Source organism: Podarcis raffonei, chromosome 10 (assembly GCF_027172205.1).
Source record: "Podarcis raffonei isolate rPodRaf1 chromosome 10, rPodRaf1.pri, whole genome shotgun sequence".
NCBI classification, from domain to species: Eukaryota; Metazoa; Chordata; class Lepidosauria; order Squamata; family Lacertidae; genus Podarcis; species Podarcis raffonei.
Window position 1 is genome coordinate 79,042,316 of NC_070611.1, and position 19,594 is coordinate 79,061,909.

General features: G+C 43.6%; 1 protein-coding gene and 1 pseudogene across 1 annotated transcript; one reads left to right on the forward strand and one right to left on the reverse strand.

Annotated features, from left to right (window-relative positions):
• Positions 1-3,863: 3,863 nt before the first annotated feature.
• LOC128422185 (lysozyme C, milk isozyme-like) lies at positions 3,864-12,387 on the reverse strand. The gene is made up of 4 exons (XM_053405871.1): positions 12,143-12,387; positions 8,599-8,760; positions 6,055-6,133; positions 3,864-4,177 (listed from the first exon to the last, which is right to left on the reverse strand). Exons 1-4 carry the CDS (start codon positions 12,276-12,278, stop codon positions 4,111-4,113), a joined length of 444 nt encoding a protein of 147 aa, XP_053261846.1. The 5' UTR covers positions 12,279-12,387; the 3' UTR covers positions 3,864-4,110.
• A 4,588-nt stretch (positions 12,388-16,975) lies between these two features.
• LOC128421677 (olfactory receptor 10R2-like) lies at positions 16,976-18,122 on the forward strand (annotated as a pseudogene).
• Positions 18,123-19,594: the final 1,472 nt, after the last annotated feature.

Genomic DNA, 19,594 nt, shown 5'->3' on the forward strand with positions numbered 1-19,594 from the left:
TAGATCCCTTCATGCAGGGATTTACTGACCTTTGGGACCTGGACTTTGGTCAGGAGGAGACTGGAGTTGTGGGGACTGCCAGATTTGGAGGAACTTTGAAATACGTCCTGAAATATCGTTTGAATCTTAGTTTTAACTATGGAGATTTGGCTGACTTGTCGAGAAGGAATAAAAACATTGCTAGGTGGGAATTTCCCCGAGATCTACTCTTCAGCATCAAAGGAAGGAAAATAAGAACAAGATCAGGAGAAGACAAAGTAAAGTGCATGTATAAATATGAAGAAGACTTGCAGAAGGGACTTGGAAAAGAGTTAAGAGCCTCAGACAGAAGATCACCAGGTTGATGGACTATATGGAATTGACGGAAATGACTGGCAGAATCCGAGACCAGGGAGAAGAGACGGTGGAAGAATATTGGAAAAAGTTTAAAGTCTATATATGGAAATAATGTAAAATTAATGAGTGTTAGAAAAATGTTGGAATGGAATTATACGGCTTTAGTAGAAATGTTATAAGGAATTAAGCATAAATAAGTACTATAGTATTAATGGAAAATAAGGTTAAAATATGTTAAAATAACCATATGACTGAAAATAGAGAAAGATGGAAAGGATTTGCTGAAATAATTAATAGAAATGGAATACAAAAAGGGAGGTGAGAGGAGGTCGATGAAACAAGGGAATGAAAGAGAGGGTATTGAGATGGTATGATGTGTGTGTTTTGAATTGTTTTGGCTCTCGTTTTGTTTAATGTGTTAATGTTGTGTTGTGTATTGTTTATATATTGTACTGTATTGTTTTTTCTTTCTTTTTCTTTTTCTTTTTTCTTTTCTTTTCTCCTTTTTGTAAGGTTTAAAAGTAATAAATATTATTTTTTTAAAAAAACACAAGGTGATTGAGCAGGTGGTTGCTGAACACACCTGGAGGATGCAGACCATTTGAATCCCTTCCAATCAGGATTCAGGCCTCATCATGGGACTGAAACTGCCTTGGTCGAGCTGGTTAACGATCTCTGGCAGGCTAGGGACAAAATCAAAAGCTGTTTCCTAGTTCTGCTGGATCCTTCAGGACTGTCTCGAGGAGTTAGGAGCTGGGGGCACTGTCATACAGTGGTTCCGCTCCTTCCTCCTGGGCCATGTCCAGAAAGCGATGTTGGGAGATGAGTGTTCAGACCCCTGGGCTCTCACTTGTGGGGTGCCTCAGGGTTCTGTCCTCTCCCCCATGCTTTTTAACATCTATATGAAGCTGCTGGGAGAGATCATCGGGGGTTTGGGCTGGGTGTTCATCAGTATGTGGATGAGCCCTCGGATTTTTCCGGTAACAATCCTGACAAGACAGAAGTCCTGAATAGGGTAACTGTGCCCCTGAAGGACCAGGTGCACAGCCTGGGAGTCATTTTGTCCATGGAGGCGCAGGTCAATTCTGTGTCCAGGGCAGCTGTCTACCAGCTCCATCTGGTATGTAGGATGAGACCCTCCCTGTCCGCGGACTGTCTCGCCAGAGTGGTGCATGCTCTGGTTATCTCCCGCTTGGACTACTGCAATGCACTCTGCGTGGGGCTACCTTTGAAGCTGACTTGGAAACCAGAACTAATCCAGAATGCAGCGGCTAGACTGGTGACTAGGAGTGGCTGCCGAGACCATATAACACTGGTTCTGAAAGACCTACTTTGCCTCCCAGTATGTTTCCGAGCACAGTTCAAAGTGTTGGTGCTGACCTTTAAAGCCCTAAACGGGCTCAGTCCAGTATACCTGAAGGAGCGTCTCCACCCCCATCATTCAGCCCAGACAGAGGTCCAGCTCCGAGGGCTCTCTGGCGGTTCCCTTCCTGCAAGAAGCGAAGTTACAGGGAACCAGGCAGAGGGCCTTCTTGGTAGTGACGCCTGCCATGTGGAATGTCCTCCCATCAGATTGCGGGAATGTTCAGGGTTGCAGGAGAGGATATATTGTTTATTAAGATTCTTCCTAACTTGCACTAGCAAGTTCCTTTACTTAGCAGAGTTTACATTCCCCTTCAGTAGAAAGCTGGTTGCAGGCTTGTAAGAACCTTTTACTATTATGCAATTCAATCTGCCTCAGATTGAATTGTATGTTCCTGGTAAGATCCCCTTTTAAATTTACTCATGATCAGGCAGAGCACAGTGTGACCCCTGAAGGCAGGTTTTAGGCTTAAAGTTACAAACTTACTGTATACTAACAGGTTTATCCCTTAAGGGAGTTGACCTGGGGAACTGCTTGGCTGGCAGCCAGGAGTTCAGTCCAGGAAGTTTGCAGGATGAAAAGAAGATGGAAAAGGGGAGAGAGTGGCAGCATGCCTTGGCCTTTGACCAGGTCTGGAAAGGTCACTCCCACCCACTAGTCACATGCAAAAGGAAGGATGCTCCAGGCCAGGAGGAGCAGGAAGTTTCGACTGGCTGGGCCAACATCCCCTTGCATGTCCACTCTAGCAAAACAAGGAATGTTGTACTTGACTGCTCCCAGTGGATTACATCCCACAGAAATGTCAAGGAAATAAACAACTATCTGACTTTTAGAAGACATTTGTAAACAGCTTTGTTTAGGGAAGATTTTAATGTTTGATGTTTTATCGTGTTTTTAATATTCTGTTGGGAGCCGCACAGAGTGAGCGGGGTATAAATAATAAGTTGTTGTTGTTGTTGTTGTTGTTGTTGTTGTCATCTCTGTTCCAGGACAGCTCACTCTGTTCTATCGAGAAATTCCTCATCTTCCCCATTAGCTCAAAATGTGGATAGGTGGGCCTCAAGTTGCTGTATCTTCTCTTCCAGAGAGACAACCAGCTTGCACTTGCTGGAGGAGTAGTTTTGCACGTTCACAGGCAGGAGGACAAACATGGAATGAGCGTAGCCAAGGGGTGGGTGGGTGGAGTAATCTGTCCCAAAAAGCTCAACAAAAATCCTGGCTATACCCATGAAACATGGCACAGATATTGCAGGTCACTGCATCAGCTCCCTTTTTGTTCATGTCTCTTGGTCCTATGCACACTGTGCAATACTCCGGGTCTCCCTCTCAAACTCCTGGATTTGAGCTCCCAGAGACTGCAATCAGCTAAAGAGAACTGTGCTGAATTGGAACAAACAGCAATGGAATTTTCTGTGGAATGCTGTTTGTTCTGATTTAGAACTAAAGAGCAGGTTTCCCAGGGGAAAGCAGCAGGGCCAAGGCAAAACCTGTGTCTAGAAAGCACAGGACAAGCAGAAAACTTCCGGACCTGTGCTTTCCAGGCATGGGTCAGGCAGAAGTGCTCTGTATCTACACAGGTTATACTTCCCAGAGACTAGCATGGTTATGAAAGTAATCAGCAATTCATCAGCTTGTCCATGCTGGTTATTGGATACTATTGCACAGGTATTGTGGTGCAGCCCAAATTACCTCTCAATTTGCTGCCAACCTAGCAGTTCAAAAACATGCCAGAGCAAGTAAATAAATAGGTACTGCTGCGGTGGGAAGGTAAATGGTGTTTCCATGCGCTCTAGCTTCAGCCACGGTGTTCTGTTGCTCCAGAAGTGGGTTAGTCCTGCCGGCCCCATGACCCAGAAAGCTGTCTGTGGACAAACTCCGGCTCCCTCGGCCTGAAAGCAAGATGAGCACTGCAACCCCATATTCGCCTTTGACTGGACTTTACCGTCCAGGGGTCCTTTATCTTTTTTTTTTACCTTGCCTCCCAATCATGAAATAATAATAATAATAATAATAATAATAATAATAATAATAATAAAAAAAAATAGTTTTTCCTTAATAATCAATAAGTACTCAGTGGAATCAGGGAACAGAGCAATGTTTGATTGCTTCTTGCTTCTTATCCCTCCCATTCACCCATCAAACAGGAAAAGAGTTCTAACTGGACTCAATTTATTGAAGTTCTTAAAGCAGAGAAACCCACAATGGCAAGCAAGATCGCTGCCCACTCCAGACACATTTTTTAAAAATACATTCTCTCCTTCCTGTAGAAAGAAAGCTATTCTACTGCACCATGGGAGTTACAGTATGTAAATGCTTGTATAGAAAGAAGCAGCTGGATTTTGCTTGTAGAGATCACTGTCACTAAAGGGAAAATCCAGAGAAATGCTGGATCTCATACAGGACTATGGAGCTCAAAGGCTGCAGCCAGCTGTCCACTCGGAGAGATCCTTTCCTTTGCAATGGTTCTTCCAAGCAACCCTGAAAGAAAGAAAAATGAAAGCAAAAAATGAGGATGGTGGGGAGTAAGGCGGCTGCTCTTTGGACTGCAATGGGTGAAATGGATTGCTTTTAAGAACCTCAGAAAGCTTCCCAGTGAGGCCTCAGCACCAGCTGCTCATTCCTTCTTCCTGTTCACTGTGTGACCTTGACTGGGCCAGACTAACCACAGAATCACATAATGTTTTGCCCCCTGGTCCCCCTCCTGCTCCCTTGCAATCTATTTAAAACCCATCCCTGATTTTTTTCTTTTCTTTTCTTTTCTTTTAACAACAAAGGGACTGGTGCAATTTACAAGGCACATCATGGCTTCTTCAAGAAATAAATCATTCCCAAGTTCATGTTACATACATTAAAGTTGCCAAATGCCTATAACTACCCTTGTGGTGTATTTTTGTAAGTCTTACAAGATGCATGTGTAACAAGGTTCTTCCAGTGGTGTAAAATGATTATTTTCCTCTTTTCCTTGCATAATCTGCATTTTAAGGGCAATTTTCTTTCTATTGCTAAAATCCAAACTGGTCTGTACTATACTGTTATGTTTAAGCTACCCAGATTTTCCCCCTGTCAGGTGATGATTTATCTGGCTGCAATTAGAAAATGCAAAATTAAGTTCTTAAACTTGATAAGCTCATTATACCCTGTAAACATAGAAAGCCAAAAACATTCTGGAGTAAATTCAATATTATCACTTGTAATGCTAATCAGTTCCCTTTGGACATTAGACCAGAACCTTCATATTGAGGTGCAATTCCATCAGAAGAATGATCAGCGCTGGTGGTCAATGTAGAGTCTACCTATCCACACCCCAGAATTACCTGATGAAACCTTATTTGCCATGGAACTTTAAGCATGCTAAAAACCAGCTTTCTCAAACTGGTGCCTTCTGTATATTTTGTACCATAACTCCCATCATCCCTGACCGCTGGCCACACTGGCTGAAGGTGATGGAAATTAGAGTTCAAACTATTGGGAGGCGCCAGACTGGGGAAAGCTGCTCAAGATCCTTGGTTTTGCTTCCCTTCTCCTAGTTTTCTCATAAACCACATTTTACCCCCAGGGCCAAGAGCAAATGGGAAAGCTGCAGTACATGAGCCCAATAAGAGCCCAGCTGGGTCAGGTGGAAGGACCATCTCTGGCAGCATCCTGAACCGCTTGCTGTGCTGTGCAATGCCATGCCTTCTAGTGGCCTTGAATGTAAGAACATGTTTCCCAACATTTTGCCAGGCATTTATGAGGACTTTGCTTTGGAAGAAATCAGACTCTCCCACTGGCTCAAGACTGCAATCCCTCAAGGACCACCTCAAGTGCTGCCTCAATACTGCTGTGCCCTTCTGTTGCAGGGCTCTCTTGGAAATTGTTTATCCGTGTGAACCAGGAAGTGACCTCTCCAGACAACGGAACAACTCTTCTAATCTCTGCAGCTGCGATCTCCTGCGTGACACCAACACTGTTAGGCAGTGCGCATGTGTACTTCATCTGTTTCTCTCCGTCCCACTGACCCCTCTGCACAGCCAGGGTGCTGGCAACCCATGCTACACCACTGTAAGCTGGGATTTGAACTCAGGCCTCCCAGGTCCATCACTTTTGACCACTGCTTTACAGTGGCTCAGTTGTTAGACTGTTCCCTTAAACTCACACCTGGGTACTTACAGCTCCCAAGAGGCAAGAGCCACCAAAAGTCCTTGCTGTACGTTTAAGGAAGCATCTTTGAGACACCACCAGTGCCTAGTGAGGAAGCATCTTTAGCTGCTAGCTGCAACAAAGCCTAGTGAAAGACATGTCTCTATGCAGTCACAACAATTGAAATCTCAGCTGCTTTTGAGTCTTGCCAGCAGTGAGAAGTTAGCAAGACTCACCAGGCATCCATCCCTTGGGGGTCACGAACAACTGTCTTAGCACACTCAATGTCATCTGTGATGTCGTCATTTGTGAAAGCTGTTGACAAAATTAGCAAAAAGAAAAGGAGGGTATTTGGTTTTCTAAAGAGCTTTTTTCCAACCCCATAAAGCACATCCTGCCTTTGCACTCAGGAAGGATACATTGGGTTGCCTCAGAAATGTGGAAGTGCTTTTCCTTTCAAACTCAAAGCCGGAATACTTTGGGGGAGCATTTAGAGCATTTCCACTTTGAATTGGCCTTCAGATATTGGGGCAGGGCTGGAGAGTATGTTTCAGCCTGAGGGCCACAATTCCTCTTGGGAAGTCTTATGGGGGCCACATGCTAGTGCAGAGGCAAAAGTGGGTGGGTCAAAGGATAGGACTCTTTATGCAGCCAGCTACAGTAGCCACAGAGCAGTCAGAGTTTTCAACCCCCATCTTGTCTCTTTATCCTCCAGGCAGGCAAGCAAGGGGATCTCATCACAGTTCAAGGGCACATTCAGGTGAAGCACTTGGGCTGCACACAGAACAGGGCCATGAGAGAGGGCATGGTCAAGGGAAAGTCATGTGAGGTGGACAGATAGGTCTGGAAGGCCACATTTGCCCTGAAGTTCTCCCTCCCTGTGTGGGGGTTAATTATAGTGACTGCAAGTTCAAGAGAAAGGTTTCCCCTCTCCCCTCATCCTATGTGCCCCGTGCCCTTGCCAAATCTGCTTCAGAGGGTCAGGGGGACCCTTAGAACAGATTGAGGAGTCGTGCTGGGAGAGGAGAGGGGCATAATGTTCCAATGTGGAAACAGAAATCCTTGGCTTATGGAACATTAATTTAGGGCTGTGTTAGATTCCACCCTGTGCTAGCTACTCAGTAACAGCTGTAGGAATCCTAACAGCGCTACTTATTCACACAATTAATTCACCTTACTCAAAGCATTCTGGCTGTCATTATGGATGGGTGAAAGCCTGAAAATGTATTTTCTTACATTAGAATCATGGGGGGCTAAAGAGTGTGTCTGGGAATAGGTAGTGGGTTTTTTAATGGGGGGGGGGACATTCAAGATGCACTGCCTCCCCTTCCATTCTTGGCTGACGCTTGGAGAAAGGGGAGCAGAAGGAGCCACTGTGTTGATGATGCTTTCCCTTCTAAGTTCAAGAACTGGATTTGGGGGCAAAGAGGAGCAATTCTTCAGAACTATCCAGCAAGACACAGCTGTTGGCAAGGAACAGGGGGTGAACTTATTTGCACTTCCTGAAATAATATGCAATCTTAAAGACAGATGCCTTTCAAAACACAGTTTCAAAATCTCTAAATCCAGTTATCATTCCTAATCTTTCAATGCAGTTCTCTAGCCAAATAATATGCATGGTAGGGGAAAACCCATATATTAATGAGAACAACATAGAAAGATGCATTACATTAGTTACAGTTGCAACCAAAAATGCAAAGGAATGTGCTACTCTTAAAAAAACAAAACAATTTTAGGCAGAAATATGGAGAACTGAACTTTAGACAGGGAAAATGAGAAACTGCCTTACTGTAAGGCTATTTCTAAATGGCCATTGCTGTGGTGGTGGAGTTGCAAGGGTGAGGCAAAGGACACAGGGGCAGGATGTATGAGCAACAGATGAGACCTCTATAGGGCAGCACAGACACCAGGAATAAGCAAGACAATAGCCATGCATTAGTTACTATCACTGTATGGCGGGGGGGAAGTGGGTATGACAGCATCTCCTGCCATTCAGCAAGAAGATTTCACTGCCGCCATAATAATAATAATAATATTTTATTTATACCCCACCCATCTGGCATACACCACTCTGGCAAGACAGTCTGTGGGCAGGGAGGGTCTCATCCTGCGTACCAGATGGAGCTGATAAACAGCTGCCCTGGACACAGAATTGACCTGCGCTTCCATGGACAGCCATGAGTCCAGAATGACTCCTAGGCTCTGCACCTGGTCCTTCAGGGACACAGTGACCCTATTCAGGACCAGGGAGTCCCCCACACCTGCCCACCCCCTTTGGCTGATTAAACAATCTAGAGCCTTTTAAAGAATAATAATATTATAATATTAACAATAATAGTATTAACAATAATAATGACTGGCATTGACAGATTTGTCCTCCCTCGTCGTTGCTTCTGTGAACCTGTGATGAGGCAGGTCTCCCAAGCAGGCTGGCCTCACCTTCTGAACTGCAGGGAGCCTGGGCCCCCAAGATAGATGGTGTGTCAGGGCAACAAGAGAGAAGCCCGAGGTTGTTGAGGTGGACAAAGCAAGGCTAGACCTGTCCCTGGTCTTTGCTTATTAGAATAGAGGCACAAGCTGGAATGTCTTGGGGGTGGGTGGCAATAGAAATGTAGTGATAAGGTGGGGAATGAGGTTTCTAAGTGAGCGTGTGGATTGCAGAGGGAGAATGGTAACTGAAGGGAGACAAGTTGGGTGCTTCCTTCAAAAACACAACCCATCCTCTCTGGAAAATTGCAGAGGCCTTTTGCTGGCCATCTGTATGGCACCAAGTTGCTTACCACTGCAGGAGATTCTGCATCCATTGGCTGTTTCGCCCTGTTGATTGTCACACCAATAGCGACTGTTTATTTGAAAAACCCCATAGTCCTGGCTGCCATCTGTGTTTGGTGGCCCCACAGCGCTACTTTCGTATTTGCTTTCATGATAAGCTGTGCAGATCCCTGGAACAAAGTGAGAAGGAAAAGTGCCATCGTGTGAGGGGGCAGAGGAGAGAGGGAGATTATTTCAACGTTGCAATAACTTGAAACAAGGTAACTTTAAAACAGTCTGTCAGTTAACTGTAGCAAATGTGTGTGACTTAAAAAAAACCAGCATTGAAAAGAAACGTTTAGGGTCGTGCATCAGATTCAGGCACTGCCTGAACTGAACCCGACTGATTTGGGCTTTTGCCAAGATGAGTGGAGGCAGCCCTGGACTGCTGCATATATGGGGCTATTGGGTGGGGCATCAAGCAGGGAGAGGGAGAGGCAGGTAACCCTAGCACAGGGGTCAGCAACCTTTTTCAGCAGGGGGCCGGTCCACTGTCCCTCAGATCTTGTGGGGGCCGGACTATATTTTGGAGAAAAAATAATGAACGAATTCCTATGCCCCACAAATAACTCAGAGGTGCATTTTAAATAAAAGGACACATTCTACTCCTGTAAAAACACACTGATTCCTGGACCGTCTGTGGGCCAGATTGAGAAGGCGATTGGGCCGCATCCGGTCCCCATGGGTGCCTACCCATGCCCTAGCACTTGTAAACTAGTACCCAGGAGGAACGAATCCTCCGTCTACCAGCTGATGAGCAAAGGATTTGATGCTACTGTGCCCTGGAGTGATGTGCTTTGCAAAGCAGCCCCCCCCCCTTGAATCCTCAGTGAAGGTGGAAGCGGGGAGGAGACACAGCTCTTAGAATCACAGAATGATAGAACTGTAGAGTTGGAAGAGTCATCTAGTCCAACCTCCTGCAGTGCTAAAGTATCCCTGGCCATCCAACCTCTGCTTAAAAACTCCCTACAAAGGAGAGTCCTCTACCTTCTGAGGGAGACTGTTCCACTGTCAAACAGCTCTTCCCATCAGGAAGCACTTCCTGATGTTTAGTTGGAATCTCCTTCCTTGTAACTTGAATCCATTGGTTTGGGTTCTACTCTCTGGAGCAGGAGGAAACAAGATTGCTCCATCTTCCCTGTGACAGATATTTGAAGATAGCTATCATATCTCCTCTCAGTCTCCTCTTATCCAGGCCAAACATACCCAACTCCCTCAACCATTCCTCATAAAGCTTGGTTTCCAGATCCTTGGTAATCTTGCTCATGAATATCCAGCTTGTGAATATCCTTCATAAATTGTGCTGCCTAGAACTGGACACAGTGGGGTATACTAGTTGGGCAAGAGAGCTGGGGTGGGGGGGGAAATCGCATCTGGCAATCAGTGCTTCCCTTTGCTTTCAGATAGTACATGGGTAGATGAATCTAAAAAGCCCAGGACACAATTTTTTACGGCCTCAAGCAGCTATGGTGGCCTATTTACCAGAAATAATTTATTTATTTTTTAAAGAATATTTATTAAATTTTCCAATTTTTTAAACAAACAAACAAAAACAAAACAAACAGAAACATTAAACAAAAGCAGAACATTCATAAACCGTACTTTTAAATAACAAATTCCTCAGACCTCCTCATACTTCTCCTTCTTGTATCCCAATTAGTATTATTTGTTCAGCAAATCCTTCATTTAAAGCATTACAGCTTGTAACATTACCTCATTTTTCAAACCCCTTTTTTCCCCTCATCTATGTTCTTATATATCATTACAGCTAGAAACCTCTCAATTTCAATCCAGCACCATCTAACTTTCTTTAATTTTACAATATTTCTGTAAATAGTCCTTAAATTTTTTCCAATCTTCTTCAGCTGACTCTTCTCCCTGGTCACGGATTCTGCTCGTCAATTCTGCCAGTCCTATACAGTCAATCAGTTTCATCTGCCATTCTTCCAGAGTGGGTAGATCTTGCGTCTTCCAATACTTTGCGATGAGTATTCTTGCTGCTGTTGTAGCATACATAAAAAAAGTTCTGTCCTTCTTTGGCACCACTTGGCCGACCATGCCCAAGAGAAAGGCCTCTGGTTTCTTCAGGAAGGTATATTTAAATACCTTTTTCAATTCATTATATATCATTTCCCAGAAAGCCTTAATCCTAGGGCACGTCCACCAAAGGTGAAAGAATGTACCTTCAGTTTCCTTACATTTCCAACATTTATTGTCGGGCAAATGATAGATTTTTGCAAGCTTGACTGGGGTCATGTACCACCTGTATATCATTTTCATAATATTCTCTCTTAAGGCATTACATGCCGTAAATTTAATCCCGGTGGTCCACAACTGTTCCCAATCAGCAAACATAATATTATGTCCAACGTCTTGTGCCCATTTAATCATTACAGATTTAACCGTCTCATCCTGAGTATTCCATTTCAGCAGCAAGTTATACATTTTTGACAAAGTCTTAGTTTTGGATTCTAGCAATTCTGTTTCCAATTTAGATTTTTCCACCTGGAAACCAACTTTCTTGTCCAAATTATAAACCTCCATTATTTGATAATAATGAAGCCAATCTCGCACTTTATCTTTCAGTTTCTCAAAACTCTGCAATTTCAATCTGTCCCCTTCTAGTTCCAAAATTTCCCAATATTTTGGCCATTTGGCCTCCATGTTAAGTTTTCTCTGAGCCTTTATTTACCAGAAATAATTTATTTAGCATTAACTCTGGAAATGTATACTCGATTCTGACAAAACTCAGCCTTCTAGAGCAAAATATACACCAGGAGCCTTAGTTAGGTCGGAATCGAGTGTACACTTCCAGAGTTAATGCTAAATACATTACTTCTGCTAAGTGAGCCTCCATAGCTGCAAGAGGGCCATGAAAATTTATGTCCCAGGCTTTTTAGGCTCATCTACCCATGTGCTATCTGAAAGCAAAGGGGTGCATTTGTTGCCAGGAGTGAAATATATTGGCTACGTGGGTGGCGCTGTGGTCTAAACCACTGAGCCTCTTGAGCTTGCCGACCAGAAGGTCGATGGTTCGAATCCCTTCAACGAGGTGAGCTCCCGTTGCTCTGTCCCAGCTCCTGCCAACCTAGCAGTTCGAAAGCACACCAGTGAAAGTAGATAAATAGGTACCGCTGTGGCAGGAAAGTAAACAGCATTTCCGTCACGGTGTCCTGTTGTGCCAGAAGTGGTTTTGTCATGCTGGCCACATGACTTGGAAAGCTGACTGTGGAGAAACACTGGCTCCCTCAGCCTGAAGAGAGATAAGCACCACAACCCCAGAGTTGCCTTAGACTGGACTTGACCATCCAGGGGTCCTTTACTTCTTCTTTTTTATATTGGCATTATTTCCCACTCTCCCACCCCACTAGTATGTTTAATCAGGGTTTCAAAAACTCTAGTTAAACATTAGCCTCATACTGAAAATGATTCTGGGCTGGATCCTGGTTGGGCAGGATTTGTCCCCAAACACCTAAAAATGCAAAGATGGAGGGAAAGGAAGAGCAAACTCACAGTCGGCCAGGCTAATGCCATGGTATCCATCCAGCCCATGCTGTTTCAGAAGTGCAGCCAGTTCACATTTCTCAAATACTTTGGCTTCATTCACCGAAATGAGGAGGCAGAAGAGAGTGAGGGCCAGAACCTTCATCTCTGCAAGTCCCTGGAGAGCGATGTTTGGGTTCCCTTGGATTCCCAGTGGCTTTTATAGTCCAGAGTTCCTGGAGTGTCCAAACGGTAAACAGGATGGTGATTGCGATATGTGCATGTGTGGCAATAGCAAAAAATGTTGCAGTTCTGAGTTGACCTGCACACAAAACAAAATCTCAACATTTACCGGTACTCATCATGGAATAAAATTAAAATAGGCAGAAAAACTAAACACAGAATCACAAGTTTTAAAAGTGCCTTAATCAACAAATCATTTAATCATCCATTGCCACATATTACATGAGAACTGATACAATCTCATATTTATATTCCCAGAGGCTGGAATCCCAGAATACTCCAGCTATAATTTTCCCTCCCAGCAACTACAGTTTAAGGGTTGAACTGTTGTGGCCCCAGAGGTGATATATACAACCAACCAGCTTGGAGGCTTCACACAAGGTTCGATGACTTATCTTAGAACATATGGATAATTATTTTAAAAATAGATACATTACCAGACCCTCCAAGTGTCCCTATTTTCCAGGGATGTCCCTGATTTAGAGAAGCCATCCCGGTTTCTGATTTGACCCCAGAATGTCCCACTTTTCCTTAGGATGTCCCTATTTTCACTGGAGAAATGTTGGAGGGTATGGAGTTATCTGACCCCCCAAGCCGTCTGAAGGCAATCCTGTACAGGGAAGTTTCTTACATTTAATGTTTTATTGTGTTTTTATATATGTTGGAAGCTGCCCAGAGTGACTGGGGCAACCCAGTAAGATTTGTGGGGTATAAATAGCAAAATTATCATTATGGAATGGGACGTTCCTATTTTCATCAGATAAATGTTGGAGGGTATACTTTGTAGCTGGGCAATTTCTCATTTTCTGCACAGATCTTATGTACCATCTCCCAGGATACTTGGAGGTAAGGACCAACAACATGTATATATTCCTCTGTCACTCTCCTCGGCCACCCAAACATCCTGAGCTGCACATTTAGGGGATTTGAGGCTCAGGGGCTGGCAGAAGAGAGTCTGGGGATGGAAATTATTGTGAGGTGACCAATAGACAGAGAAAAAATAGAAGCTTTTGGAAACGAAAAAGGGACCAGTACAGAACTTTAATATCACAGCCATGAACAATGTGTGTATCTGAAGAAGTGTGCATGCACACGAAAGCTTATGCCCAGAACAAACTTAGTTGGTCTCTAAGATGCTACTGGACAAAATAATAATAATAATAAAATTATATATATATTTCAGCCATGAACAATGTCATTCTTGGCCAGCTGCCTTCTGCTTTTAGGGCTCTGCTCTGTTATTCTAGTGCAGAGGCTCTCAAAGGGTGTGGTGGCAGAGGATGGCAACTGGGGTGGGACGATTCAAGGACAATATTATATTTGGGGAAGGATTCATGTTCTTATGTAGCTGCATTGTTTTCTACTTTCTGGATGTCCCATCATCATATTTGAGATCCACTGTTCTAGTGATTGAAGGAGACTAGGAGTAGAAGGATTTGTCCATTTTGGTTTCCTCAGTTTCACATTTTTGCAACCTCAAATTCAGTTCATGACACTTCTTCAGCAATTTGCAAAAATAATAATAATAAAAAATTCCTAATGAAAATTCATTAGTATTTTAGTGTGAATTTCTCATAAAAAGACATTTTTGTATGCACTTTGAAATTATGTACACATTTTTGAAAGCAATTTCCTCTAATAGAAGGCATTTCTGTATGTTATTTTCACTAATACATTAATCTTTATGCACACTTTCTTTAATATATGCATTTTTGCAAACATTGGTTGGAGAAGTGCACCACAACATTCAGGTAAGTGCAGATTTCAAAGGGTACCTGTTTTTCCATTTGTGTACTGTGTCATAAAGTGTGAATAGATTTGTCTTTAAAATGCTAATGGAATTGACAACCTTCCACCATTCCTACTGGAGACCACTAACATCAAACCCTCCAAGTGTCCCTATTTTCCAGGGATGTCCCAGATTTACAGAAGCCGTCCCAGTTTCTGATTTGATCCTAGACTGTCCCGTTTTCCCTTACAATGTCCCTATTTTATCAGAGAAATGTTGAAGGGTATGGAGTTATTCAACTGCTGAGCCATCTGAATAGTATAGGGAATTTTAAAAAATGTTTAATGTTTTATTATGTTTTTATATGTGTTGGAAGCTGCCCAAAGTGGCAACCCAGTCAGTTGGGTGGGGTATAAATAGTAAAATAATAGTAGTAGTAATAATAATAATAATAATAATAATTGAACAGGACATCTCTATTTTCATCAGAGAAATGCTGAAGGGTGTGTAACATTTCCCCGAAGAAAGCTGAAGGCATTTCAAAAGAGGGATCATTTCTTGTAATATGCAACCCCCCCCACCCAGTTTCACCAGCTTGTGCAGGTTTGTTTGTTTTTTGCATTGTTGCAAAACCTGGAAAACCTGAATGAACAGTCTATTTCCCGTGTGCCACTTTTGCATGTGTTCATTCCTAAATCCTTTCTGCCCTGTTGCCTCATTTGCCTTAAAAAATTCCACAAACATTCATATTTAAATATATTCTAAACACATTTTGCCCCAAAGGCAAAATTTGTGAGCAAATTAGATAGCATTAACTAGTCACTGAACGTTCATTCTGAATAATTTTGGGGGAGCTTATTCGAGGTTGCATCCAACAGTTGCTGCCCTCCATTTCCCAGTGCATTTCTCTACCACTTTCTGTATTGGAAAACGTCTGGGGTTTTGGTGGTGGCGGGGTGGGGGGCGGGAAGAGGAAATTATTTTTTGCACAATAATGCCCAATCAACTTTTGCCAAATCAAAAATTGCAAAACCTGAATATGTTGCTATATGATTGAATTCCACCTGAAAAGAGTGAAAATATGAAAGTATTCCTAACCCAGGTCTGAATCCAACGACTGTTGTGCTTCCCACCTGTTCCTTCACCAGTCCTTTTCTAGACTACTTTTATAGCAAATCTATGCATTTTATTCTGTAGTGCGCAATTGAAAATGCCTTCTTGAGTGGAGACCTGCATTGCAACATTTGGAGAAGGGTGAAACCGGAAGGATCTGCCCATTAGCCCAGGAGCTGCAGGCTGGGTCAGAGCCGGTCAGGTCAGTTCATATGGGAAATTGCAAAAGGACAACTTCTCCATCTGTCCTGAACTGAGGAGACAGTGCGGGGTGTTTCTTGGATGAAGGGTCACCTTCCCTTCTGAGGGCCAAGGCCAGTGGTGGGTGAGGCCAGAAGCAAAAGCAGGAGAACAGTGACTATACATTTTACACTTGTACAGATTAGTTTCTACACACACTCACCCCCTCTATGCCCCCTTCAAGGAAGCAAGAGTCATTTTCAGACTTTGAGGACACATTCCAGCCAGGACAAAGCACTCAAGGAGGGTGCAAAGCATGGGCAGAGAGTCCTGGTGTGAAATGAAGCCAGAATACTTCTGAATAAGAGCTAGAGGCACAGGAACAGAGTCCAGTAAAAAGTCCTAGCTGAGCCCCTGGCAACAGGTTCTATATCTCTCTAGCATACCATCATTTCCCCCATGCTCTAATGCTGCTTGCAAAGTTCATAGTAATATGAGCTCCAGTTTGGTGAATGCACATCCACCCAGAGCTGGGCTTAAATCTGCTCAGAAATGCATTTCCATTTTTCTGAGAGGTTTCTTTTGGAGGTTCTTGTTGAACTGATGGAAAATTTCAGCCACATGCCACCATCATCCTGAGAATATTTAGCAAAATGGCCCACACCAATTTCCCCCCAAAAGTGGAGAATAGGGATCCTGCGTAAATATTGCTTACTCTTGTTTTTGACAGGAAGAATGGGTTTGGCTCCTATCCCTTTCTTCCTTAGCCCATTGCTTCATTCATCTAACAGCATGAATTCACAAAATAGTAAATAGTACCCCTCCTTATTAACTGAGCTGAAATTTCTTAGAAGATAATTTTCTTTTTTGCCTCCTCCCCAACTCTTTCAAAATTCCACTGGTCAACAGAGAACATGCACACATACACCAGTTTGCTGCTCACAAGCAGGATGGATAATTTTGGAGGCTATTTTTGCTCATGTGCAGAAGAAATCTTCCACAAGGTGATTGCTCATAGGGGTTATATGAACAGTTACCAAGTGGTGAACACTGGACTGAATCTGGTAAATGAGAGTTTTCCATAGCTGCAAAGCGTTTGTCTGCTGTGCGAAACCTTGCTTCGCCTCTGCTACACTACTAACACAGGTCATAGCTTGTTTTATATGATAAAGCACAGCAGAGTTATATACTACAGTTATAACTACTGTGGTGCATGAGAGAATATTGCCAAACACAAATTAGTTGGCTTATTTTTTTGGCAGATTTGGCCTTATTTTTTGATTGTATTCTAATTGGCTGATGTTATAGCTAGCTGTTTTGACTGGGTTTGTGTGTGTGAGAATGTCCTTGGTTTTTCTTCCATAACATGGGTAATTTGTGGTTCTCATGATAGTTTCACAGAATTCTAATGTGCACCTAGGCCCCTCAAAATTGGTGACTCCTGGACTAGAGGGTCAAACCCACAATGACACTTCAGGTTTACCAATCCTCTTGCATATTTCTGCTAATGGCATTCATAACTGATGTAGGTATATGTCACTCTGTGTTACTTCCACTACAGCTCAGGGATGGTTCATGATCCTTCTATCAACTGCACCATGGTGACCGAGTTTGTCCTGTTGGGGTTCACTGTCACCCAGGCTTGGCCCGACTGCTGTTTGGACTCTTCCTCCTAATGTATGCAGTGACCTTGGCAGGCAACGGGCTGATTATGACTGTGGTGTGGACTGATCCTCTCCTCCATACACCCATGTACCTCTTCCTGGGCAGCCTTTCATGCTCTGAGACAGCCTACACTTTGGTGGTCATACCACAAATGCTTTGTGACCTGCTGGCTCCCCATAAGCCCTTTCCCTTGGCATCGTGTGCTGCTCAGATGTTCTTCTTTGTGGCCTTAGGTGTGGCTGACTGTCTGCTGTTGACAGCCATGGCATGGGACCGCTATGTGGCCATTTGCCACCCACTACACTATGGGACCTTCATGAGCCAACGGATTTGTTGGGGCCTAGTGATGGGGTCTGTCTGTGGTGGTTTCATTCTTTCTTCCTTCCTCACTGGAGTGATTTTCTCTTTGCCATTTTGTGCGCCCAACCATATCCCCCATTTCTTCTGTGACATCCCTCCTGTGCTGAGCAGGATATGTCCTGGCTATGGAACTATTGAAGTTACTGTTACAGCCTTGGTTGCCATGATCCTCATCGTCCCTTTCTCCTTCATCATGCTGTCTTATGGGTGCATTTTGATGGCTTCCCTGAACATGAGCTCGTCTCAGTACTGTCGCAAGGCCTTCTCCACCTGTGGAGCCCACTTGACAGTGGTCTTTCTTCACTATGGCTGTGCCATCTTCTCGTATGCCAGACCTAAAGGCAGCTATATTGAAGGTCAGGACCATATCCTTGCGGTGTCTTACACTGTTCTCATTCCCATGCTCAACCCTCTGATCTACACTCTAAGGAACAATGAAGTGAAGGGAGCACTTAGGAAGATGATGTGTCGGGGTTGCCTTCTTCCTAAGGGATAGATGAAACGTTCTACTGAAAATGGACTCCAGATGGACAGTTCTGCATTTCCCTACCCTGTCTTTTTGTGTTTCAGTTCAGTTCCATTTCTATAATGTACATTGTGAAGTAGTTTCCAAGTGCATTGCTTCGCAGAAATATGTATAATAATTCAGTGTTTCACAGATGGTATTTATAAGAACTAAAGAAAGCCTGGCTGAGACACAGCGCCTGCTCTCCTGTCACAGCCCAACTGGAGAAGAGAAAGCTACAACTTGGTTCCAGTGTGAAGATGCTTCTCTGACGATCCTTGGGGATCCAACCACTATTTTATCTTACTCATTCATCTGAAAAATGCATTAACCACTTCATGTTCTTAAAACATATAAAAACAGTATAAAATGCTGTTCTGCTCTTTCACAAAATGAACAGACAAGGCTAGGATCACCCCTCTGGCTGCTCACCTCAGATGCTTTTACAGAAAGGTGAGCAGGAGTGTGTGGTTCCTAATGTGTGGTGAGCATGATGCAGGGATTATTTTTCAAGAAAGCTTTGTGTTTTTAATGCATAAACTGAATTTGGATAACTTTAACAAAGTCTGGAGGGAAATGGTTTATTTATTTATCATGATGGCTTGAAAACTTGCTTGAAAGAAATAAGCTGTTACTGTACTGGTGTGGGGTTAAAAGTGTGATTGTGTTTTACTATCTGTTTTTGATAGTTTCTAATGCCTTTGTGAACTGGTCTGATATTTTTCCACAGGAAGCTGCTATCCTGTTGTTTGATAGAGTGTTGGACTATTACCTGGGAGACCAGGGTTCGAACCCCCTTCAGCCATGAAGCTCACTGGGTGACCTTAGGCCTTTCACCATCTCGTAGTCTAACCATTTACACCACCTTGAGCTCATGGGGTGTGGGGAGGTGGCATATAAATAAAACAAATAAAAAATACAAATAAAAAGCTTGTCTTAGTGGTGTTCTTGACAACTATCATCATGCATTGCCTGGGTCTGGTGCTTGGTTATGTGCTTCCAGGGTGCAAAGCCCTGTGGCCCAGCAAGAAGACGGCATGAAGATGAGGGCCGAGGAGAGGACTTTTGGAACAAATACTTGCCAAACACTTCCTGTTAAGTTGTGGGCGAACATATCAGACGACACAGCAATTCTTCCAAAGCAGTTCTTTATTTGTAAGCTGGAACAGAACTGACTGAGGAGCTCAGTCAGCCTGCTTATATAGAGCTCCAGAACAATGTAACTGTTGCCATTTTCTAAAACTATCCAATCACTGAACGTCACTTTCGAGCCTTCATTTGCATACAAACTATCCAATCACTGAACGTCACTTTTCGATCCTTCATTTGCATAACTATCTACAGTATCCCCCTGCTGGCCCAGGGTGAGAACTTCAGTACATAACACTTCCCACTACCTCCTCTGCCTAGTTTCGTGAGGCGTAAGTGGTTGATACCATCTGCTCCATGAAATCCACAAGGCTCAAGGTAGAGTGAGACACTAGAGGGAACCATAATTAAGATTAAAATGTTTTAAAACAGCCTTCCTCAGCCTGCTGCTCTCCGGCTATTTTGGACTACAACTCCCATCAGCCCCAGCCAGTATGGGTAAGAGTGAGAGCTGGAGGGAGATGTAGTCCAGCCCCAACTGGGAGTGGACATCATGTAGGTGAAAACTCTTTTGGAATGTTTCCAAAGTCCCTCTGTT